The 25,564-nt window shown below is 39.7% G+C and overlaps 1 protein-coding gene across 1 annotated transcript in view; it reads left to right on the top strand.

The window, feature by feature from the left end:
• The window catches only part of LOC138158678 (kinesin-like protein KIF19), an 89,881-nt gene that overhangs the window by 61,820 nt on the left and 2,497 nt on the right, over nucleotides 1-25,564 (top strand). Inside the window, exons 14-18 of the mRNA XM_069084793.1 lie at nucleotides 3,389-3,510; nucleotides 11,276-11,412; nucleotides 13,500-13,608; nucleotides 16,506-16,928; nucleotides 23,837-23,990. Of these exons, the coding sequence (XP_068940894.1) occupies nucleotides 3,389-3,510; nucleotides 11,276-11,412; nucleotides 13,500-13,608; nucleotides 16,506-16,928; nucleotides 23,837-23,990 (945 nt within the window). The remainder of the gene's footprint in view (nucleotides 1-3,388; nucleotides 3,511-11,275; nucleotides 11,413-13,499; nucleotides 13,609-16,505; nucleotides 16,929-23,836; nucleotides 23,991-25,564) is intronic.

Raw genomic sequence — 25,564 nt, 5'->3', positions numbered from 1 at the left:
TGGCCTTGGTCAAATCACATTACTTCTCTGTGAGTCAGTTTTCTAGGGTCTACTTTGAGAATGAGGCAGAATGCCATAGTGGTCAGAGAGATAGCCTTGGGGTCAGAAGGCTGAATTCAAGCCTTGCCTTAGGTTTTTTACAGGTTGTGTGACCCTGGGCAAGTCACTTACTTTCATAGTGTCTTAGATAACTCCAAGGCTAGAAGCTGTCAATTTGCATCGGTAAAGGGATTTCTTCATGCATTGCTCCCTACACTAATGAACTCAGAGATTTGCCCCACTCCCCCAGAAGAGGATAAGAACACAGTTGTGGAGAAATTTGATAATTAATATGAAACCACTTTGTAAACTGTAAGGTGCTGTATAAAATACAAGATAGTATTTCTGGGTTAGTTTAAATGAAGTTAAATAAAGGACTTCACAATTACCTCTGCTAAATTTCATGTTATGGATGACAGTAGTTACTTGATCACATCTGTAAGATCTTTCAAATCGGGAAGATCTGAGTTCAGACACTTAATGGCTTTCTGACCCTGGAGAAGTCACTTAACTTTTGTTTGCCTCAATTTTCTCATCTGTAATGTGGAGATAATAATAGTCCCAGCCTCCCAGGATTGTTATGAGAATAAAATGAGATCATATTTGTAAAATGTTTTGCATAATTTAAAGCACTCTATAAATTTATCATTATCATCATAATTGTCATTTTAGTATGCTGGGATACAATTTTTCTGAGCTATATAACTTTAAAGCAACTAGATACTTCTCTATGGTCTGCTAAGTTCTCTTGGACTTCAATTTCCTCTTTCCAGTGTTTGTTCTCTCTGAATATAGTTGTGCTTACTAGAGAAGAGTTCAATTCAATTCAACAAAACTTGAATCGAGCTGTTCTGTTTTATTTTGTTCATCTGTTAACACACCATCTTCTCCTAGAAGTAGGATGGTCTTCCATGTCCTTTTTGTTTCAAATATAACCTTTTAAAAGCCCACTTTTAGAGAAAGATCTGGTAAAACTATAAATGCATGATACTCAAAAGTCTTAGTGCAATCGATACCCTGTATAAATGTCCCACTGCCCCCTCTTCTCCAGGATTGTTGTTCAGTCATTTCCAACTCTTTCTGACACCATTTGCGGTTTTCTTGACAAACATACTGGATTGATTTGCCATTTCCTTCTCTAGCTCATTTTACAGTCATGAGGAAACTGAGGGAAACAGTGGTAAATGACTCACCCAGGGTCACACAGCTAGGAAGTTTCTGAGGCTGGATTTGAGCTCAGAAAGATGAAGTCTTCCTAACTTCAGGACCCATGCTCTATCCACAGAGCCACCTACCACATCCTTAATTCCTTCAACTTATTCTTCATAGCATGAATGTGAGGCTATTGCCATCTTCATTGCTCTCCTCTGCACATTCTCTAGTTATCAGTGTCCTTTCTAACACAGAGTATTTAGAACTGAGCCCAAAGTGCCAGATATGATCTGACCAGGGCAAAGTACAGTGGGGCCTATTATCCCATGTTCCTGGAAACTGAGCTTCTCTTAAGCAGTCTCGCATTGACTAATATTTTCATTTGAATGTTCTTGAAGTAATGTCAAACTCATATAGAAAAGAATCCCTGTAGACTGGATATTGACTTAGAAAACCACAAATTAACATTATCAATGTTTTACTGTATTTTTATTTATTTTGTTAAACATTTCCCAATTACATTTTAATCTGGTTCAGGCTGCATCAGGAAGTGCTGCAGGCTGCTGGCCCTCTGTGAGTTTGATACCTCTGGAGTCAACGGCAAAGGGAAAACACTTTAAATTTTCATGCTTCATTAACTGAGTGAGGAAGGTCATTTTGGACAGAAGCCTACCTCAGACCCCTGAAGTTATACCATGCGTGATCGTCTGTTTTGACTGTTGTGAAAGACCAGCTCTAACTTTTGGACAATTGCATCCCTTTCTCACCTAGTCCAGCCCTGCTTCCCCTTTTCCTTAATGCAGAAATTTTCAAATTTTCCTTACCTTCCACTTAATTAAAAAAAAAATCTATGGGAATAGTCTTCTTAGTTCAAATTTTATTCTAATCAAGAATTTATCACAATGTTTATAACAACACACAAATCTTCAACACACTGTAAAAACAACATAATGCACATTTATTAATAACATCCTTTAATTTTCCCTTAAATTTGACCTCATTTGTGTACACCATATTAAATAATTTCTGGGCTACATTTATTATTATTTGGAATGAATTCAGGAGGGTAAGTGCAGTGGATATAGTATCGGGCCTGGAGTCAAAAAGACTCATCTTCTTGAGTTCAAATTTGACCTTAGACATTAGTTGAATGACGCAGGCTGAGTCACTTAACCTTGTTTGCCTCAGTTTCCCCATCTATAAAATGAACTGGAGAAGGAAATGCCAAACCACTCTAGTAACTTTACCAAGAAAACCCCAAATGGGGTCACAAAGAGTCAGACACAACTGAAAATGACTGAATGATAGCATGTTTAGTTTAAGTTTAGTAGTTTTTGCTGACAATTCCTCATCTATAAAATGAGTGAGTTGACCTTAGATGACCTCAAAAGTCCCTTCAAGATCTAGACTTGTGATCCTATGGCCTTATGATCTATCACTTGGTTAATCAATAAGCATTTATTAAGTGTCTAATTTGTTCCAGGTGCTGTGCCAGACACTACCTACTCTGAATGAGCTTATGTTCTCTCTGGAGATCCTATGCCTTTGATCTGAACTTTGTTTTCATTTTTAAAAAAAATAGATGCATTCATTATGGAGTTTTACTCAAATTTATTCAATGATGTTGGCCAATGCTTCACGTTCCTCTTACCCCTGTTCCAGAATCTCATTTCCTTCTAGGCAGGGGATAGCCTACAGTTTGGAAAACTCTGCTTCCATGAAAAAACAACTGCATGTGAAGATTCTGCTTATCCCACAAGTCAGAAGATAATTTCCTAGGCATAATGTTGTGAAGTGACCATGTCATCATGATCATGACCATGCCAGGTTTGGTTCTGTTTGAGTCCACCAGATGATCAGCTTTTAGGGAGAGGTCTATGGTCATAGAGATTGCAGCCCGATAAATCACTGTCCTTTGTTTATGTTGCTGTTACTTAGCACAGTCCTGCTTTATCAAATTTGGTTGAATTTTTTGAAGTTTTTTAGTAGTGCAGATGTGGACATACTTTGATCTTGGAATCTCAGTAGGTTTTTTAACAAGTTCCATTCAAGGACATGTCTTCTATCTTCAAATAGCTTATAATCTTATTAGGGAGGCACAAATATAGGATAGATGCCATACTTGGTTTGGTTTGGTTTTTTGATTTTTGTCTCATCTCTTATTTTAACATCTTTGCTTTTCTGGGATGTGATGAAGGCAACTGGATTCCTGTACCAGAACCACTGGAAAAGAGATATCGACTTTACTCTCAAGAATTAGAGGAGGGGACGCTAAATCGTCTACTTCTGCTCCACTCAGTGATGTTTAACTCTCTCAGGGTAAGGCTGGTTTACCTTCTTATCTATCTGGCTCACTCTTGTCTTAGAAATGTCTAGGGCCACAGATGTTTATAACTCTGATAGTTCAGAGGATGGAGAGCTCAGCATGAGCTAGAGAGGTTGGAGAAGACTTTGTAGGGGAAGAACTTGAGAGGGGCCCTGCTCAGGCAGGGGTTGTCAGATTCTTTCAAGACAAGGGAAGCTCCTTGAGAACAGAGACTTCCATATCTTTATATCCCCAGTGTTAAGTAGAGCTCCTTGAACATAGTTGTGACTTAATAAATGAGGGTTGAATTGGGAAGCAACATGGTACAGTGCAAAGGGCAGTGTTGATTTTGGAGTCATGGGACTTCAGTTCCCAGCTCTTTCACCTTTGTGACTTTGGACAAGTCTTTTCACTTCTCTGGGTCTCAAGTGCCTCATCTCTAAAATGAGGGGTTTGGACAAGAAGACCTCTAAAGGTTCTTCCAACTTTAGAGCTCTTATACTAACCTCTGAGGTCCCTTCCAAGGAGGATGGTGGGAAGTTTGTTGGACTTAGAGTTGGAGGACCTTGGTTCAGATTGTGCCTCTATTGCTTACTCTGTGTGGTCAGGGGCAGATCACATAGCATCCCATCCCTTGAGCTTCATAATCTGTAAACTGTGAGCTCTTTCTGATGATTTTTACAAATTGTAATGGTAGAACTGGTAGGACTTTATTTTGGTGCAGAGGAAAGTGAGGGAACAGCATAGATAAAAGCTCAGAAGTAGGCTTGGACCTGGTGTCTTTGAGGATTATAATAAAACCAGCCTGATTTAGTACTAGTGGGAGTTTCCCATTCCAGTAAATTTGTCAGTCAATCAAGAAGCATTTATTAAATTCCAAATATGTGCTAGATATTGGAGATACAATTATAAAGAATGAGACAATATTCTTGAAGAATTTAACATTCACAATATTAACACATATAAGAATATATAGAATAAACGTAGCACTTTCTCTGGGATGACTTCCCCAACTCCTAATCCTCTTGGTGGGTCAGGTCCCTAGAAGTCACTAACTATTACTCTCTTCAGAGTACTTGGAGTACCCTTGAGGGATTATGTTTCTGGTAAAGTAATACATTAGCCCCCACTGTTGTATTTCCTTTTTTTTTTGGAGGGCAATTGGGGTTAAGTGACTTGCCTAAGGTCACATGGCTAAGTTTTTGTGTTGTGTCTGAGGTCGGATTTGACTCAGGTCCTCCTGACTCCAGGGCTGGTGCTCTATTCACTGCACCACCTAGCCGCCTCAGTTGTAGTATTTCCTTTTGATGATCATCCAGCAGTCTCAATGAGCTTTTGGCAAAGGTATTAATAAAATAGCATAGTTATAAAAGTTGGTACTATACCTTTTCCTACCAAAGTCTAGGGCATACTCTCCCATGAGTTTGTACAGAGTCCAGCAGAAGAGTGGGCTGAAATTTAGAGTACAGTGATAACCAGGCACATGTGTCTAAAACACTGTGATAAAGGGGTAAGACAACTCATGATTGCGGAAAATCCTTTTCTTCCTTCATAGAATGCTTATGAAGTTCTCCTTAAGTTAGCTGCCTTCTGGACTCTGAGAGTGATGCCTTTCTGGAGTCCACAGCAAGCATTTCTCCCTGGTGCAAGGGGTCATACTTCTTGAGACTGCTTCTTCCCCAGGGAAGATATGTTTCTGTATCCATGTTTGTCCTTGGTATGTCTTCTAGATGAATTGTTGGCTAATTGTCCAGTATCTCTAATAATATGGTTATTGGGGGGAAAGGTGGGGGGGGAGGGAGGGAGGGGGGGAGGGAGAGAGAGAGAAAGCTTTCCTTTCTACAAGAGCAATTTTCTTTCAGGGGCTTGACTGTAATTCTATAATGATTCATAGATAGAAAGAATTGGGCTATTTGCTGGCACATGTGTAGATGACCTCTTAGATACCCCCCACTTCTAAATCTAAGCTGCATCGTTAGATTTTAAGCTCCTTGAAGGCAGGAGCTTTCTTTCGCCTCTTTTTAGTATCCCTATCGCTGGGCCATCTCCAGTTGTCCTAATCTATATCTTTCCACTAGACCCAGATGACTCTGAAGAAAGTCCTCCCTCACTTAAATCCAATTCACTTGCAAGTCATGGCATCATCTTCCTGAGGTCATGGTCCTCTTCAAGAATGAAAGACAAGCCACAACCACATTCAACCGTTAGACTAGTCTGATGCTTATGAACTTGCCCCTGGACTGTGTTCTTTTTGTCTATAGCCTAAGATGTTTCCTATGTGGCATCATATGCCATTGTCTTAATGGCCCAAAGTCTTATGAACCTTTTAATTTGATTAAAAGTTTGTCCACAAATTGTGATGAGATTTAGGAAAATTCCTTAATACCTAATTTACTCTTCTTATTGATTGCTATCAATTAAGGTTTCTGTGCCTTCTGTGATTTCATTAATAGGGGAGTCTGTGGAAACATCAACTCTTACAAATATACACAGAATGAATGCAAAATAAATACAAGAGAATTAAATGCAAGGTAGCTGAGGGAGGAAGGACACTAGCCATTAGAGAATCAGGAAAGTCCTCATGTAGAGAAAGTAGTGATTGAGCTTTGTCTTGAAGGAAGATAAGGATACTAAAAGGTGGAGGCAAGCTAAGAGTAGACATCAGACATGGGAGATGGCCAATGAAAAGACACAGAGATGGGAAATGGAATGATAGGTGTGAGAAAAAGAAAAGAGGTCAGTTCGCTTGACCCATGGAGTGCAGTGAGTAGTACAAAAGAAGTCTAAAAGACAGGTTGGGGCCAGATTGTGAAAGGAATATGGATATCTGCCTCTTCTCAATTTATAGCTCTTATAGACTATGCCACTCACTTTATAATGGATTATACCTATATTGTTAAGTGACAGGTTATGTTATTATTTAACCCGTATACTGTCTTTATTTAAAAAAAAAAATTTCCATTGATCTCCACCTAAGCTGACCCTTTACTAACACCTTGCAGGAAAGGACCATGCCATATGTCTTAAATTTCTTTGTTTCATTCATAGTATCTAGTACATTGATAAGATTGGATAGAATTATTGATTCTATCCAATTTTAAATGATTGGAAGGAACCTTGAGGATCAGGTATCCCAACCGCATAACTTTAACGTACAAGGAAAAGAAGTCTCAGAGAAGTCAACTGACCGGCTCACAGTTGCACAATCAGTAGTGGTAGAGCTGGCAACAGAACCCACAGGTGTTCTAATTCCTGGTTTGGTGATCTTTCTATTGCACCAAGATAAGAATAAAGATTCTTGAATTCCTGGAGCATCGTAACAAGGAAGGGTAGCTATGGAGTTGGATGACAAAGTCAGATTCCAAAAAAAAATCTCAACAGGCCAAACAAAGTATAAGGTAATTTAATAGAAATAAACTTAAGTCCTGCACTTGGGTTTAATAAATCGGATTCACAAATTCAAGGTGGGACAAACGTGGCTAGATAACAGTTTGAGTAAAACAGATCTGGGAACTTTAGTGAACTGCTGGTTGAACTACAAAGTCAATTCAACTTAGCAGCTGAAAAAGCTGACGAAGTTTTAGTATTCTTTAAGAGAAGCAGAGCATCTAAAACATAGGGAATGATGGCTTGTCCACATTTAGAGTTCTGTGTTCAGTTCCAGATAGACATGGCAAGTTGGAGTGCATCCAGAGAAGGGCAACCAGGATTAAGGGCAGTGTCAAGGCCATCCCATATGAAGATCACTGGGAGATGGAGAGTGTTTAACTTGAAGAGAAGATTTAGGGCTGGTGGTGGGAGGTAAACATGGTATCTGTCTTCAAATTTTTGAGGGGTTGTCTAGCGGGAGAGGAGTGAAACTTGTGCCTGGTTTTAGAGGGCAAAAGGAAGGATGGAAGAAAGTTGCAAAGAGGCAGGTTATGGTGCGATATAAAGAAAAACTTCACAATTAATGTTGTTCAAAAGTGGATTAGGAGGGAGTAAGTAGGTAGTGAAGTGGATAGAGCATCAGCCCTGGAGTCAGGAGGATCTGAGTGCTAAATCTAACCTCAGACACTTGTTAGCTGTGTGACCCTGGGCAAGTCACTTAACACTGATTGCCTCCAAACCAAAAAAAAAAGAAGAAGAAAAAAGGTAGATTAGGCAATTTAAGGAGAGAATGAGTTCCTTTTCATTGGAGTTTTCAAGTGAAAGCTTGGTAACCCTTTGTTAGGGGATTCATTTTCTGGACTGAATAAGATTTCCTTTGTGGAAAGTAGTTTACCTGACCACTGTGGTCTTCTGTGAATGACAATAGAATTTAATTGCCCAAGTAAATTGTCTAGTAATGATTTGTCTCTAAATCTTGATAAAATATGTAACTCTTTTTTTAAATATTCCGAGTTTTAAAAAATAATAGTGTTTTATTTTTTCCATTTACATGTAAAGAAAGTTTTCAACATTCATTTTTATATGATTTTGAGTTCCAAACTTTTTTCTTCCTCCTTCACTTCCGTCTCCCCCCTAAGAAAGCAAGCAATCTGATATGGATTATACATGTAAAATCATATTAAACGTACAAAATAGGTTACTTATTTCCTTTGAGGTAGTTTTCTTTCTCCTTAAGCCCTGGGTTCACAAGAACTTTGTGCTCTAGTGGGATTGAGGAATTCCTGAACTTCTCTGAAAAGTTTGCTTTTGAAAAAAAACAAGTAACAGACTGGTCTTTGCTGGTACAGAAGACTAATAGCTTCTGTTGAAAAAAATATTAATACTGCATTATTGATTTTAGACACAAACCTGCTAGAAATAATTTAAGTTAATATTAATCTAATATTCAATCATTTTCTAGTTTAGAGAAAGACATACAAATTGACATAGTCCCTCCAAGTTTGCAGGTCTGGTCCTCTGCCAAGAAAATTTGAATAATATTTATAGGAATCTTGAACAAGGAAAAGATCATTATATGTTAAAATACAATTTGGGGTCAATATTCCAGAGCCATAGTAATTTTTCAGGTCCTTGACTGCCCCCTTCAAATGTTCTCCTGAAACAGTGGGATGGAGAAAGAAGAGACTGCCCTTAGATGTGTCAATAGGTCATTCACTTCAAGGGGGTGGGGTGAGGAAGGCAATGATCTTAACCAGACTGGAGGTATTCTTTGTTATTTCTACCCTTTGGGAATATGAATAGTTTATAGAAAATTTTTATTTCACTTATGGAAAAATTAACATTTTCCAAAAAAGGCCTTTTGTTCTCCATCTATTACCTTCACTTTTAAGGAGATGTCTGGAAAGGGGTTTTAGGGTAGAGAAATATTTATACTTTAATATTTCTAGTTGAACTAAGGAGGATGTTTTGAATATGCTTCCACATTAAATGTCTTTTAAGGATAGCTTAAAATCCCCAGTGACAGTAGCTGTCACTTTCTGTGACTGGTGTCTACTAAAACTGAAACCAGATTTTAAGTATGAATTTTACACTTTTTGGGATCATTCTTAGCACAAGTGGAGCCTAGATTTATTACAATCGTTCACTTGTTTTTTGTTTTAACTTGTAGCATGTGGAAAGATCCCTGAATTTGGAGTTAGAGAAGGAGGGGGTAGGGGAATGAAGGGAAAAAGTATTTATATAGTGCCATAGTCCTGATGTCTCATCTTAATGTCTTACCACTGGCCCCAGATGCCTTGGGAGGAGAGAGTGAGACTGGTGACTTTGCGCAGCCCTCCCTCACTTCAGTCCAATTCACTTGCATGTCATGGCATCACCTTTCTGACGGCGGGCTGGTGACTTTGCACAGCCCTCCCTCACTTCAGTCCAATTCACTTGCATGTCATGGCATCACCTTTCTGACGGCGGGCTGGTGACTTTGCACAGCCCTCCCTCACTTCAGTCCAATTCACTTGCACGTCATGGCATCACCTTTCTGACAGTGTGGTCCTCTGTGAGAACAAAGGACAAACAACTACAAAACAGCTTAAGTGCTAGGCACTGTGATAAGTACTTTACAAAGGTTATTTCATTTGTTCTTCACAAATACCATGGGAGGCAGGTACATTATCCCCATTTTACAGTTGAGAAAACTGAGGCAAACAGAAGTTAAATGACTTGCCCAGGGTCGCATGGTTAGTAAGTGTCTGAGGCAAAGTTTGAACTCAGGACTTCCTGACTCCAGGTCCAGCAGTCTATGCACTGCACTTTAGGTATGTCAATCATCACTTCAGAAGGTAGGGCAGTCAAGAATCTTAACCAGATTGGAGGAATCCTTCATTATTTCTTAATTTGTTTTCCTTAGAAAGACCTTCTGTGCTCTGCCTATTACCTAGCCTTCTAACTGGGTTTGAATGTACTTTGTACGTGTGTAGCCTGGGCAAATCACTTCTGTTCCCAGGGTCTCATTCTTCATCTGTAAAATGAGGGGTTTGAACTAGTTGCCTTTTTAGGGCCCTTCCAGCTCTAGAATCAATTACGCTATGGAATCTCCATGATATTAGATGACATTTAACACTCTTTCCATCTCTTAATCTTACAATCCTGTAATGCTGATAGAGGCAAATAGAAAATTTTTATCTCAATTAAGGGCATATGAGTCACTTCTATGGATAGTGACTGCTCCTAAGTAACGAGTTGATGAGTAAGTCTTAATTCAGACTTAGGAAGGTTCAGCTAAGTGGCACAGTGGAGAGAGAGCCAAGGAAGTACTGGAAACAGGAATTTGAATTAAAATATTACCTCAGATACTTACTAGCTGTGTGACCTTGGGCAAGTCACCTACCCCTGTTTGCCTCAGTTTCCTCACTTGTAAAATGATCTGGAGAAGGAAATGTCAAAATACTCCAGCAGCTTTGCCAAGAAAACCCCAAAAGGGGTCATGAAGAGTTGGACATGATTTAAAAACAACTAAACAATAGCAAAGTTTGGCATACCAAGGGCTAGTACGAGGAAATTTGGAATGTAATAATGCACCAATATCAAGCGGCAAGACAGTGAAGCAAATCAGCTTTATTGAAGGGATGTCCTTACAATATGAAGGGCACCTTCCTTCAGGGAGGAAGGTGGAAACAGGCCAGTTGCAGGTGGAATTGTATACCCTGCTGGGTCTCTAAAGGAAATGAATGGGTCATCCAAACCAGCAAAATCTGGTGCATTTTTATAGGGTTCTTATCTGAGTCAAGCAGGATCAGGTATTGGGGGAAGGGAGCAGGGAGTCTCGACTAGGGCATTGGTGCTGGTTCATGCTAGTGGGGGGAGGGAAGACTCTTGGGGAATTGTTAGCTTATTGATATCCAAACGCCCCATTTGTGGCCTTCGGGCCATTACTGCTGGACTTACTCTTACAGAATGACTCAAGGATTTTGAGCTCTCTCAAGGCTTTAAATTTAGTGAGTCAGGAAGGCTATTTGGGTTTTTACAGGGTTATATACTGAAAAGGCTGCTGATCCCAAGGACACTGGGGCAAGGCTCAGAAAGCCTCCTTCAACAAAGGGCACTCCATAAACAAGTGCCTTCTTATATAACATGCAAAATGGAGAAGCTGGGGAAATGGATAATCTGTGTAAGTCCCTGCTGATTTAACCCCTTCTGCTGAGCATCTCTTCTTTCCCTCAGTGGACAGACAAAGCTCAGCTGAAAACAAGCTGTAAACCTTAATGAGGGAGCCGTTCAGTGGGTTGATTTCCAAAGGTGCTTCATTAGGATAGTAGGACTTCCTGAAAAGGTCCCCAGAGAGTTATCTGAACTAAGTAGTCCATGCTGTGTCCGCACTTGGTCTTACCCAGCTCTCTTTCTTTGTGGTCCCAGGATGGCTCTGTTCTGAATATAGCTCAACAGATGGAGTTTCATAAAGAGGATGCCAGCAGAGACCAGCTTGACAATAGGAAAGACCTTCCTTGGGGAGCAAAATTTGAACTTCCGCCTATAGTCATAGAACCAGACAGGTAATGGAAGGATTGTCATCATTTCCTTTTTCTAGGACCAAAACCCAGGAGGAGAGTCCAAGGAGAATTCCTTTCTTGGGTTCTATTTTTAATAGTAAGGGATTTCTCTTAAACCCAGAATATCTTTTTCTTTTAAATGTTACTTATACTCACAGATGTCAATCTTGAGTTATTTCTACCAATCTCAAAGCTATTTAATTTCTGGGTCTTTTATCTTAGAACAGGGGTTCTCAACCTGGGGTTCATGAACTTGTTTTTTAAAAAAACATTTTGATAACTTTATTTTGATATGATTGGTTTCCTTTGTAATCTTATGTATTTTATGCCTTTAAAAATATTATTCTGAGAAGGGGTCCATAGATTTCAGTAGGCTGACAAAGGAGCTCATGATACAAAAAGGATTAAGAATTCTTGATTTAAAGGGTCAGCAAAGCACCTACTTTAGTCTAATCTTTTTTTTTTTAGCTGCAAGGTATCTTTATGAGTGTCTGAATCATAGGCTCACCAGTAGACTAGACTGCAGATAAACTAATAGCCAAAACACATTATCATGTTTAAAGCAGTGAGAGATGTGACTCCCAGTTATAGCCAGAAACAGTACTGGGAATTATGGCACCCTGGGCAAACCCTGGAAAGGGTTAGGGGAGGGAAGCAGAAATTCTAAATCAATGAGCATTATTTTTGTTGCTGATCCTGGAAATACTTAACAGTGTTGGTTCCCAGGCCAGACAGTGGAAAAGCAGTCCATGACCTGGCCAGATCTGAGCCTTTCTGGATATTAACATTCTTAAGGAGGTCACCATATATTCATTATCTACTCCAGCAGGATCAATTTCCAGGGAAAGATGTTCAAATTGAGTAGAATGGGAACAGGATGGATAGAGTACCTGGCCTGAAGTCAAGAAGCTGCATCTTTCAAGTTCAAATCTGGCCTCAGACACTAGTGTATGATCCCTGGAAAATCACTTAACCCTGTTTGCCTCAGTTTCCTCATCTATAAAATGATCTGGAGAAGAAAATGGCAAACCTCTCTAGTATCTTTGCCAAGAAAACGCCAAATAGGGTCATAACTGAATAATAGCAAGAGTGGGAACATGTGATGCAGAGGAAAATGTTGACATGGGACCACAGCAGAAATAAAAAATAATGATACATTGTATTTTGTGGATAGCTATTGCACAGTTTTCAAAGTGCTTTTGCATGCATTATTTCACTGCATACTATTCAGCTTGTGCTGTAAGACTAACATGAACAATTTTATAGTTGAATGTTAGGAGTGGTCTTCAGTTATCATCTTTAAATTCTTTCTATAGTCAATGTTTGTAACCCCAGATGGGTGGGTCTGCCTAGACTATTGTAATAGTTTCCTAATTGATCCCACTGTCTTACATCTCTCTCCTCTCCAGTTCATTTTTTTACACTGATGCAAAGTGATTTTCCTAAAACATAAGTCTGAACAAGTCAATCCCCTACCCAAGAAACTTCCTGTTACCTCTAAGGATCTAGTCCTCTGCTTCCTCATTTAAATCCCTTCACAACCTGGCTCCAATCTACTTTTTATCCTTGTTTTACAATATTCCCTTTCCCACATTCTATATTCCACATTTCAGCCAAACTGGTCTTTTTTAATACTCATCTCCACAGATAATACTCCATCTCTATTGCTTTGTACTGTCTCCCCCCAAGCCCCACATCCCCTGCCTTCTGGGAGTGCACTTCTTTCTCCCCTCTGCCTCTTACAATGCCTACTGTCCTTCAAAACTTATCTCAAGCTAAGCTTTTTACATAAAGCCTTCCCTGATCCACTCTCCCTCACTTGTTCATCTCTCCCCCTATTATTTTGTATATATGTTACATATAAGTATATGCACATGTTGTCTTCCCTAATAGAATGTAAGTTCCTTGAAGGCAGGGATTATTTCCTTTCTATCTTTGTATCCCTTGGGCCTAGCATAGTGCCCAATATATAATAGGTGCTTAATAAATGCTTGTTGATTGATATCTATTCCCCCCCTTTCCCTTTGACAAGAAGTGTTTCCCTGGACATGCAGTTTGATTTCTGCTTATCCATGTTTTTGTGCTTCCAGTGAAGGTTACAAGTCGTCAAAAGTCACTCCATCTAAAAAACCAGGAAAGAGAGATTCTCTTCTCACTCCGACTTCCTTCCGCCTCCTGATAACTCCTCCGGTTCATGAGGTTCGTGTATCTATCACAGCCTCTTTCTGAGCTTCCATGTAGGTCACTCTGCTCTTGGAAGCATAGGCAGGGTCACATTTAGAATCAGTGGAATAGATAGAGTGAGGAAGGGGTTCTTCGAAAGGAAACTCTTACCAGCCCTTTTGATAAATTGCAGCCAGAAATGCATGTAGGAGGTAGACTGTTTGTGTGGTTTGGTGCTATTCTACTCCCAGGGAAAGATCAAGTAATATTTAATAATTCATTTAATCATGAAGTTATATTTGCCAACGAAATAGAATAGCATCAAACCACCAGAGTATTCTGGCCAAGTAGAATAATACAGTGTCATAGACTGAGACAGGATAGAGAGCTGTTAGGATTTCAGTGGCTCGAGGAAGATGCTGATCTTTCAAATTGTTTTTTCCAAGGACAAAGCCTTTTTATAGGATCATAGATTCAGAGTTGGGAAGGACCTTAGAAGTTGTCTAGCCCAACCGTTTCACTTACAGGTGAATCCAAGGAGTTGGATAAATGGAATCCAAGGGAGGTTAATTGACTTGCTAATGATCATGGAGGGGCAGGCAGCTAGGTGGTGCAGTGGATATAGCGCCAGGCTTAAAGTCAAGAAGATTTGAGTTCAAATTCACACCAGACACTTACTAGCTGTGTGACCCTGGGAGAGTCATTGAACCCTTATTTGCCTCAGTTTCTCATCTGTAAAATGGGAGGGCACTGGAGAAAGAAATGGCAAACCACTCCAGTATCTTTGCAAAGAAAACCCCATGGACAAAAGTTCATGGGGTAATATGGAGTCAGACATGACTGAATAACAACAAAAATAATCACGTAGGTAGCCAATAGTAGAACTGGGATTGCACAAATGAAATTTGTATCCAGGTCCTTTAGTTGCTACCTAGAGAGGGAGTGACTTGACCAATGTTAAAAAAAATTAGTCAAGTGTAAAGGCAGGATTCAAACTCAGGTCCTTTGACTCTAACTCTATCATTTTCTCCATTATACCACAGTGTTCTTACTCTGGAGTTAGACACACCTCTGGGATAAGATACATGATTTAAATTCACAGAGAAGGACAAATGATTGATACTAGCTCTTTGTTAGAGGGATGGGTCTTAATAGGAGTGAGGATCATAAGAAGGGGGTATGAATGATCTTCCACAAGAGAAGGTAGGCTCCTTGAGGGTTTGGATAGTTTATATTTTATCTTGTATCCCTAGCGTCTAGCATATTGAGTAATATGTAATAAATGCATGTTGATTGATTGAATGATTGACAGAAAGCTGACAAGTGAAGGCAAATGAGTGACTTCACATTTGCTGATAGTGATAGAGCTTGAAAGCCAGCCAACAAACAGTCCATGTGATTTTTACAGTCTAGTAATTTTTACATTTTAGTAAACATTGGAGTCACAAGGTAGGCTGAGGACCAGGAAAAGTATTGGTTTGGAGGGAGAGAAGCAACTATTTGTGTGTAAAAGAATCAGCCTAAACTAATAGCTCAAAGTATCAGGGTGGCTAGGCTTAGGAGGACCTGAGTTCAAATCTTACCTCACTTACTAGCTCTATGTGACCCCAGGCAAGTCACTGAACCTCTGTCTGCCTCTGTTTCCTCAACTATAAAATGAGAATCATAATAGCATCTATCTCCCAGGATTCTTCTGAGGATCAAATGAGATAATATATTTAAAGTGCTTAGCACAGTGCTTGGCAAATAGTAGGCACTGGAAAGATGATTTATTCCCTTATTCCTTTCCCCTTTAGAACATAAATTTAATTTGGGTGAAGGGATACTATGTCCTTTGAATGGCTCTTACTAAGGATCTAAGTGGTGCAGTGGATAGGTGGACCTGAGTTCAAATCTGGTCTTGGACACATACCCTGGGCAAGTCACTTCACCCTGTTTGCCTCACTTTCCTCATCTGTAAAATGAGCTGGAGAAGGAAATGGCAAACTGATCCTGTATCTTTGTCAAGAAACCCCCCCACATAGTGTCAGGGAGAGTTGTATATGACTGAAACAATTCAACAACAACAAAAAATAGCTACCAAGATAAACATGGTGAATAGAATTAGTGTTGAAATAAGATGGAAGGAATTAGGTTCAAGTCCCACCACTGACATATATTGACTATATGACTTTGGTCAAATCACTTAACTTCAGTGTTCTAGGCAATTTTCCAAGACTAATAGGAAAGGTGCCAACCTACATTGGTAGGAGAAATTTCCTCCTCTGGGGTTTTTTGATACCAGTGAAGTCTAGTATTCTAGTCCTTATCTCTATATAACTTCTAGTACAGGAGTTTTTAACCTGAGGTCCATAGACCCTTAAGGGGTCTGTGGATAGGTTTCAGACGGTCCATGAACTTAGATGGAAAAAAAATTACATCTTTATTTTCATTAAGTTTTTGTTTTCTCTGTTTTTTTCCTATCTTTTTTTTTTATTTTGGAGGGGGGAAGGCAGGGCAATTGGGGTTAAATGCCTAATGTCACACAGCTAGTAAATGTTAAGTGTTTGAGGCTGGACTTGAACTCAGGCCCTGCTGACTCCAGGGCTGGTGTTCTATTCATTGTGCCACCTAGATGCCCCCCTTTTGTTTTCTTTGTAATATTTATTTTATATATTTAAAAACATTCTTTTGCAAAGAGGTCTACAGGTTCCATCAGACTGCGCAAGGGGTCCATGAATACAGAAAAGCTTAAGAATCCCTGTTCCAGAACCACAGATTTATAATAAGTTAGAGCTAAGAAGAACCTTAGAGATCATTTAGTCCAACTCCATCATTTTGCAGTGAGAAAACTGGAGATTGCCCAGGGGTGGGAAGTGACCTGTCTGGAGTTACTTATCCATCAAAAAAGTGCCAGGCAGTCTGGTAATTCTTCTGTGGTGATTTTTTTCCAGAAACCCAATTGTCTTGACATGAAAAAGATGGTCTCCAAGTTATGTTCTCCCACCAGTCTGGATTTAAACATGAAAAAATTGGGTGAGGATGCGCCTGCTGCCTCACTGAGTGCAGAGGCCTTGAAAGAGATGGCAGTGAGCACAAAGAGCATCTCTCTCATTGCGGCCAGCAGACGCTCCAAGACCCGTGACCAAGAAGGTGGGAGCAGCCTCTCCACGATGCATTCCCTTGATGAGGGGGCATCAGAACCAAAGTACTGGAAGCCCAATCTTACTCCTGACTTGACGGAGTCTCAGAGGAAAGCTCAGGCTGACAGGAAGCAATTACATTCTAGTCCTAGGAGGGGAAGACAGAGAAACAGCTCACTGGAGCGGAGAGCCAGGAAGAAAAGATCCCCCTCCTGTGTTAGAAATCCTCAAATGGTAAGTAAGCATTGAATGGCTGGATTTTTAGTGCCTGAGTGAGCCTTAGATATGGGTTCTTATTTTACAGAGGAGGAAACTGAGGTCCAAAGTGTGAGAGGACAGAGTAGGTCTAGAAACTAGACTCTTTGATTACCAAGCCAATCATCTTTCTGTGCTCACCCTACAGATGTCCATTTCGATAGCACTTTAAGGTTTACAAAGTACCTTCTTCGTAATAAACATAGAGGTGGGTCATGATAGAGTGGGGGGCAGCCATAGGAACAATGAAAAGAGTGCTGAACTTGGGGTCCAAGGACTTAAGTTCAAATTCTGCTTCTTCCATTTATTACCCATCAGCCTAGACTGGTCACTTAACCTCTCTGGACCTCAGTTTCCTCATCTATGAAGGATGAACAACAAAATTGCACTAAGACTTTTGGGACATCCTGTATTTAGTAGCTGTATGTGGTTATTCATTCGTTCAGTTGTGTCTGACTCTTTGTGACTCTGGATGGGGTTTTCTTGGCAAATATACTGGAGTGGTTTACCATTTTCTTCTCCAGTGAATTAAGGCAAACAGAGGTTTAGTGATTTGCCAGCTATTGAGTGTCTAAGGCTGGATTTGAACTCAGGTCTTCCTGATTTCAGGTCTAGCACTCTATCTACTGAGCCATTCATGGTTTTCTTGGAAAAGATACTGGAGTGGTTTGCCATTTCCTTTTCCAGTTCATTCTACAGATGAGGAAACTGAGGCAAACAGAGCAAAGTGACTGGCTCAGGGTCACACAACTAGTAAGTGTCTGAGGCCAGATTGAACTCAGGAAAATGAGTCTTCCTGACTCCAGGCCTAGAGGACTACCTACTATGACACCTAGCTTGCCCATAGATCCATGATCTAGCATGTCAATTTTATACCAAACATTCATCTAAGGTTTTTTTTTCAAGCTTCACAATTTTTTTTTTTTACCAAAAAGCAAACCTTTGTAATGAAAGGATTTCCTATGAATACAGGTTTTGTAAACAGGACATGATCCAGTCATATATATCCTCATGATTTGTGAGCAGGAAGTGGGGTGGTACTTAGTACATCCCTTTGGAATTAAATTGTTTCTGTTTAAAGGGACATTTCCAAAACTATGTAATCATCACTCATCATCAGCTTTTAACCCTGTGCATCTCAATTTTGCATTCCTTGAACTGCCAAAACTGTAATACTTCTGAATCACAGAGTAGTTCTTCAAAATGCTTTTGGGGGAATAATACCATGGACTGGGGCAGCTGGATGGCACTCAACCTGGAGTCAGGAAGACTCCTCTTCCTGAGTTCAAGTCCAGCTTTAGACACTTACTAGCTGTGTGACCCTGGGCAAGTCACTTCACCCTCTTTGCCCCAGTTTTTTCACTGTAAAATGAGCTGGAGAAGGAAATGGCAAGCCAATCCAGTATCTTTGCCAAGAAAACCCCAAATGGGGTCATGAAGAGACAGACATGACTGAAAAGCTACTGAACAACAAACATGGACTTATCATTTGGACTAAAAAGTCAAAATTGTATTTATATGTAATTGAGGAAAATATTAAATTTTTTAAGAAGAAAAAAAGTTATGGATACCATAATCTGCCTGAGTGTTTTCTCTTGAGCCTCTTTGTTGAAAAGATAGAGCTGATTCATGCTGACTAAAATTTAGTAAATCTTGATATGAGATGATTTGAAAGCCTTTTGTCTTCTTAAAGAACACTGAATTTTGGAGCCATTAACCTTGATTCAAATCTGGATCTGCTGCTGTGTGAATATATGCACAAGTCACTTAATCTAAGTGTCAGTTTTCTCATTTGTAGACAGGTAGGATTTAAATGTAAATACCGAGCTGTGTAAATACCGAGATAGGGCTTGTGGTTGGCAAAAATAGATATGATCTGTGATCCAGTCTGGCTCTTTGTGCCTCCAAGGCGGTATTACATGTAAAATGAGGAGGTTGGAATACATGACCTCTAAGGTTTCTTTCAGCTTTTAATCTATAAATCTTGTGCTGGCATTATCATCCTTAGTTAGAGATAAGAAAACTGAGACCTGGTGCCTTGTCTATGGTCACACCTCAATGACATATTAAAGATGGGAACTTGGGGAGACTAGGTGGTGCAGTGAATATAGCACCTGGAGTCAGGAGGTCCTGAGTTCAAATCCGGCCTGAGACACTTAACACAAAAACTAGCTGTGTGACCTTGGGCAAGTCACTTAACCCCAATTGCCTTCTAAAAAGCAAAAAAAAGAAAATGCCTTTAAAAAAAAGAGATGGGAACTGAACATGGTCTTCCAGACTCCAAGTCTAGCATTTTTACACTTCACCAAGATGTCCATAAGAAATGTCATTGATCTACAGCTTGGATACTAAGTTTCATCTGTTTCAGTTTTATGCAATTCTTAAATGACCCTATTTGGGGTTTTCTTGGCAGAGATACTAGAGAGGGTTTGCCATTTCCTTCTCCAGCTCATTTCACAGATAAGGAAACTGAGGCAAACAAGGTAAAATGTCTTGCCCAGGGTCACACAGCTAGCGTCTGAGGCCAAATATGAACCCAGATCTTCCTGACTTCAGGCTCAGTGCTTGATCCACTGTACTACTTAGCTGCCCCCAAACCGAAAAAGGTAAATTCTTTTCTCCCTAATACAGTAGACAAAATCCAAAAATCTCTTTTTGCTGATCTTCTCATTCTTCCACCCTGAAAGATGGGCCTTCCCTAAAGTTCTCTTCTCTTCTGTTTGCTCTTATTTATCTATACTCTTTCCTTCAGAGATCTCATCCACTCCCCTGGTTTCAACCATGTTTCTAGATATGTAACTCCCGTAGATCTATACATAGATCCCAAGATCTATACTTCTAGGACTGATCTTTCCTCTGGGCTCCAAATCTTCATTTTCAGCTATACGTGTTTTGTCTTCTCAAACTCAATGTTTCCCGAACCAAACTCATCAATGTTCCTCCCCCTAACCAGACACCTTTATTTCTATCAATGGTGCTCTTGTTCTCCCAATCTGCAAAACACAAGAACTTGGATATTTTTGACTCATATCTTCCCATCTCTCAACTTTAAATCCTGTAGGATTTTTCTTCACAAGCATTCTTACAGTTACACATCCTAATTAGTTCATGTCTGTCCTCCAACATGTAGCATGGGGTGTCATGTGTGAGAAGTCAGAGATGTTAGAGGAAGGCTAGAACAGATATATCTCCTCCCCCTACCCTTTTCCAAAGGAGACTTTTATTCCTGCCCAGATGGGAAGCAGGAGGTTGGGTGTCAGATGTCAGCAACTCAGCTCCCTGCAGAGAGAAGGAGTACCAGTCTAGAATTTTATCTCTTTGTTCCCTTAAATATTGTTAGTTTAAATTTGGAAATATGTTTCACATGATTGCACATATATAACCTATGTCAAATAGGTTCCCTTTTAGGGAGGGGGGAGGTGAGGGAGAAAGGGAGAAATTTTTTTTTAAATTTATTTATGAGCAATCAGGGTTAAGTAACTTGCTCAAGTTTACACAGCCAGTTATTTATGGGTGTGGAGCTAAGTGTTGGAGCCCGGATTCGATCCCCAGGTCATCCCGACGCTGGAGCCTGTGCTCTTACTCTCTGAGCCACCTGGCTGCCCCTAAGGGAGAAATTTTTGAACTCAAAATTTTATTTATTTATTTATTTTTGCTTTTTGGAGGGGGGAAGGCAGGGCAATTGGGGTCACACAACTAGTAAGTGTTAAATGTCTGAGGCTGGATTTGAATTCAGGTCCTCCTGACTCCAGGACTGGTGCTCTATTCACTGCACTATCTAGCCGCCCCCAGTAACTCAAACGTAAAAAAAAAAGAATGTTAAAATTTGTCTTTATATGTAATTGGAAAAAATAGAATATTATTAAAATACTTATGTGTATATATGTATATTTAGATACATGTATATATACATGCACACACACATATATGCATATATATGTATACACAGACACTCACATATTGTTAGCCTAGGGGAAGTGAATTTTAGATTCAAGCCAAACTGTTTTCTGTTCCATAATGGAGAAAGACCACAAGCTTTACATTCAAGGCTTGACTCTATTCCCACTAATATTAACAGTTAACATACTTAGCAAATAGCAAAGAAATACATTTATTCAAATGGATACCACAACAAATCAGGGAAAGCATATAAATATAAATTTTATAATATATACATACATATACATACACACACATATAAACAGACAATACAGAGTAAAAGAGCTCTCCCATTGGGAGTGAGGTAACTCAACTCAACCAAAAAAAGAGAGTCCAAAATCTCACCCAAATAGAAAGTTCCCCGAAGTCTCTAGGGTAGCAAGCTAGGAATGGGGACATGGTCAAAGTTCTATGTGTTGGCTTCTTCCCAGTCTTTTTTTCCTCTTCATTGACCTGAAGTGAAGTTGTCATTGTTCATCTTCTCACTTGAAGCTCGATGCCAGAAGACTAGCACAAAGAGACTCAAGAGTCCTAAAAGGGATGTCTCCTCTCTCCCTGATCTTGCCAACTCTGCCCTACTGCTCCTCATGAAGCTACTGGGCATGGATCTCCACCAATGAGGAGAGAGTCCCATACCATTGGTCCTTTGAGCCAGCATTACACATATAGTAAAATTGGTCTGATATGGTAGATAGTGTTGGACTTGAGTCGTAAAGACTTGGATTCAAATGCCACCTCTGACATTTATTAGTTGACCCTCCGTGAGTGGATTACTTAGCCTTTTTGACTCTAAGGCAATTCTTTGAGACCAAAACTCATAGACAGGTTAGAAGGTTGGGGTCTGCATTTGTGGAGAGAGTTCCTACACCAACAAAGTCAAAAGTCCTTGACCCATAGTATAAAGAGTAAACGTGAAGAAAATATACACAGTACACAATAGTTAAATATAGGTAGCTTGGGAAGGAAGATACTGGCAGTTAGGAGGCTTAGGAAAGGCTTTGTATAAAAGATGGTCCTTGAACTGAACATTTAAAGAAGAGAGGGCTCTATGAGGTAGAGGTAGGATAGAGTACATTACAGACATGGGTGATAGACCAATGCAAAGGCTTAGATAGAGACAGGACATGTGACCTTTGTGAGGAATAGTGACAAGGCTAGTTTGGCCAGGCCGGTAACACAACATGGTTGGGGAGTAATGTCCAGCGAGGCTGGAAAGATAAATTGGGGTCAGGTTGTGAAGGAGTTTAAAAGCTCAGCAGGAGAATTTTAAGTTTTTTGTTTTTGTTTTTAATTCTAGAGGCAATAGGGAGTCACAGTTGAGTAGGGAAGTGATAGTGTCACATTAGTGTGCAAGGAAAATCACTTCCAGATCTAAACCTATAATCCAGTGATCCTGTGAAATGCCACTTCCTCTATGAAGCTCCATAATCACCTTCATTGGAAATGATCTGTTCCTTTTAGGAATTCTCAAAGTAGCTACGTGCTGTTACCTCTATATTCTCTCACAGTTCTTACTCATTTTCCAAATGTCTCATATGGTATTTTTATGGTTTTATGGTGATTTGTTTACCTATTTTCTTTCCCTACTAGATTGTAAGACTCTCCAAGTCATAGGCCAGGTCTTATTCATTTTGGTATCTCTTCTAGAACCTACACCAATGCCTTATACATGTAGGAGCTGAATAAATATTTGTTGCATTAACAGATGGCCCACATTCTGGAAAGCTCCATTTCCAGTCTTATCCATCATTAAGCCAAATCGCTGAGTGTGGACAGCTGAGTATAAATAATAGCAGATTTAAAAATATTCACTGTACAAAGAGATTAGTGGACTGGTTGTTTTCCAAATTTCAAGAACCATTTTCTAGGACTGATGCCAAAGATAGAGACCATAGTTAGCTTAGAAGATCAAATATACAATCCTCTGTTTGACTTTTCTGAGTCTTTTACAACCAGGTCCCTTCCTACCTTTCCAGTCTTCTTATTTCTTACTCCCCTCAACAGACTCTGAAGTCTAGTGATGCTGGCCTCCTTGATGTTCCTCAAACAGGACACTCCATCTCCTGATTGGGCATTTTCACTGGCTGTCCCCTGGACATGCCTGGAATATTCTTCCTCATCTTCTCCTCCTGGCTGCCCTGGCTTTCTTCAAGTCTCAACTAGAATCTCACCATCTTTAAGAAGTCTTTCCCATCCCTTTTATGTTCATGCCTTCCCTCTGTGATCTCGAATTTATGTTGTATATATCTTATTTGTACATACTTTTTGCATGTTGCCTCCCCCATTCAGTTGGGAGCTCTCTGAGGGTGGAGATCAGATGTTTGCCATTCTTTGTGTCCCCAGAGCTTAGCACAATGCCTGGCAAATGGTAGGTGCTTAATAAATGCTTGTTGGCCTGACTTATTCACTTGAAAATTGTTCCTTTGTGAGGAAGACTAAATCAAAGGGCAAATGAGATGTTATCATCTGGAAGAGAGAAAAATATCTTTCAATATGATTTGAGTTTGGGACTACCTAACTATTGAAGGACTTCACCAAAGGATCATAGAACAGATCTGGCAGGGACCTTAGAGATTATTTAGGCCAACGGTTCCCTATTTCCACCACCTACCATTAACTTTTTCAGGAGAAAGTTGAGACCAACAGAGGGGAATTATCTGCCCCAAGGTTAAAAAAAAAACAGTAAATAGGAGTGGCTAGGTGTACAGTGCATAGAGTATCAGCCCTGGAGTCAGGAGGACCTGAGTTCAAATCCAGCCTCAGACACTTAACACAAAACTAGCCATGTGACCTTGGGCAAGTCATTTAACCCCAATTGCTCTGCCTTCCACCCTCCAAAAAGCAAAAAAAAAAAAACCCAAAAACAAACAAACCCAGTAAATAGCCTATGTCTCCATGAGCTGTTCAGAACCTTCATTGTATTTTCTTTCTTTCTTCTTTTCATTTAGGGAACTGAGAAGCTCCCAATTCCCATGATAGACCATCCTTCTGAAAATCAGTCACCCCAAAGCCACCCCATACAACATTCTAAGGCCACTAAGACCCTGTTCCCGGCAGTTCCTGTGGCCACCAAGACCAAATTCCCTACCAATCACCATACAGGTATAGTATTAGAAAGGTAGTTCTTAATTCTGTGATGAACATTGGCTACAAATTGAAGGCTTCCTCATAACACTTAAAGAGAATAAAGGTCCCTGCAGGGTTATTATCCATAGAGTAATTTTAGCTGGAATGGGTGTCATAGGACTCTAGGAGAATTACAACCTAAAATGGAAATTTCTGAGTTATAAGCATTACTTTTTTTCAGAACAAGCCTGAGGGTGCGTATTTCTGTCTTTTAAAAAAGAATAAGTTTACATTTTCTTGCAGGAATGAGATAACAGACTGAGTCTGCAAGAGAGTAATGGATGTCTCTTTTCTCAGAACTAGATTTGTACCACTTGATGCTGAAAACAGTCCTTTCTTGGGAACCATAGTGTCATGAGCTAACAATGTTTCTTGAGGATTGATATCCTCAGGGGGTTGGTCATGGGACCTAAAACCTTTCACATGGGGATTGCTAGCTATAAAGGACTTTAGTAGCAATGTGATTGCTGTTTCATAGCTTAAGCAAACTGAATTGCTCTTACTTCGTTCCCCTGTATATGTCACTTTGGGAAGTCATTGGTTACTTCTCCTCAATTTCTTCCCATTTATGTAGACGTTTGACCCCTACAGAAATCAGGACAACAATGGGACACAGTTGCCACCACCTTTCTTCTTTTCATCATCTTTATTAAATTATGGGACAACCCTCCACAGTGCTAACTCTCTAGCTGTTGTTAGAAGAAAGTTTATTTTGCTGAATTAGTAGGCTTCCATGAAAGTAATAGACACTTCTCAGTCTGAATAGAGGGAGACGGTACTAGGGGAAGGAAGTTCTTTTGTCTATTATGAGTCACAGAAAAGTAAAAAACAAAAACAAAAAACAAAACTTAGAATCAAAGGATTTTTTGAACAGGAAGGGACTTTAGGGATCACTGAGTCCAATCTCCTTTTATAGTTGAGAAAACTGAGAACAGAAAAGTGATGTAACTTACAGAAGTTGACACAGTGATTTAGCAGTAGAACTGGGGATCATTCCCAGGATTCTTGACTCCATGCTTTTTGGATTGGTATTGTGGAATAAGAGAAAGAGAATTGGACTTGGAATCTTCAGACTGGTGTTTGAGTCTCTGCTCTGATATTTACTAGATGTTGGATCCAGGGTAAGTCACTTAATCTGTTTTGTCCTCAGTTCCCTTCTCTGTAAAATTAGTTGCACTAGTCACCTTGCAAAGTTGTTTAAGAAGATATGTTGTAAGCCAAAACACTGTGTCAATATAAGCCATTATCAGCACTACACCATATTCTTTTTCATTAATTTACTTTTTTTTATAAGAAAAACACAGAAAGGCTAAACTCACCTTATTTTATAATTAAACTATAAATAAGTAACATATTTTAAGGTTTCTTCAATTTAATATTGAGCAAAAGAAGAAAGAGAAACAAAGCAAGAGAAATTCTTGGAGTAGTGGATAGAATGCTGGACTTGGAGTCAGAAAGACCTGGATTCAAATCCTGACTCAGAATCTTATATGCTGTGTGATCCTAGACAAGTCCCTTGACCTCTCTGTCTCAGTTTTCTCATATGTTAA

Source organism: Petaurus breviceps, unplaced genomic scaffold (genome assembly GCF_028583685.1).
Source record: "Petaurus breviceps papuanus isolate PSGF00001 unplaced genomic scaffold, PetGlider_PUasm1.0 175, whole genome shotgun sequence".
Lineage (NCBI taxonomy): Eukaryota > Metazoa > Chordata > Mammalia > Diprotodontia > Petauridae > Petaurus > Petaurus breviceps.
The sequence above is the reverse complement of the archived record's forward strand: the minus strand, read 5'-3'. Positions and strand labels throughout refer to the sequence as shown.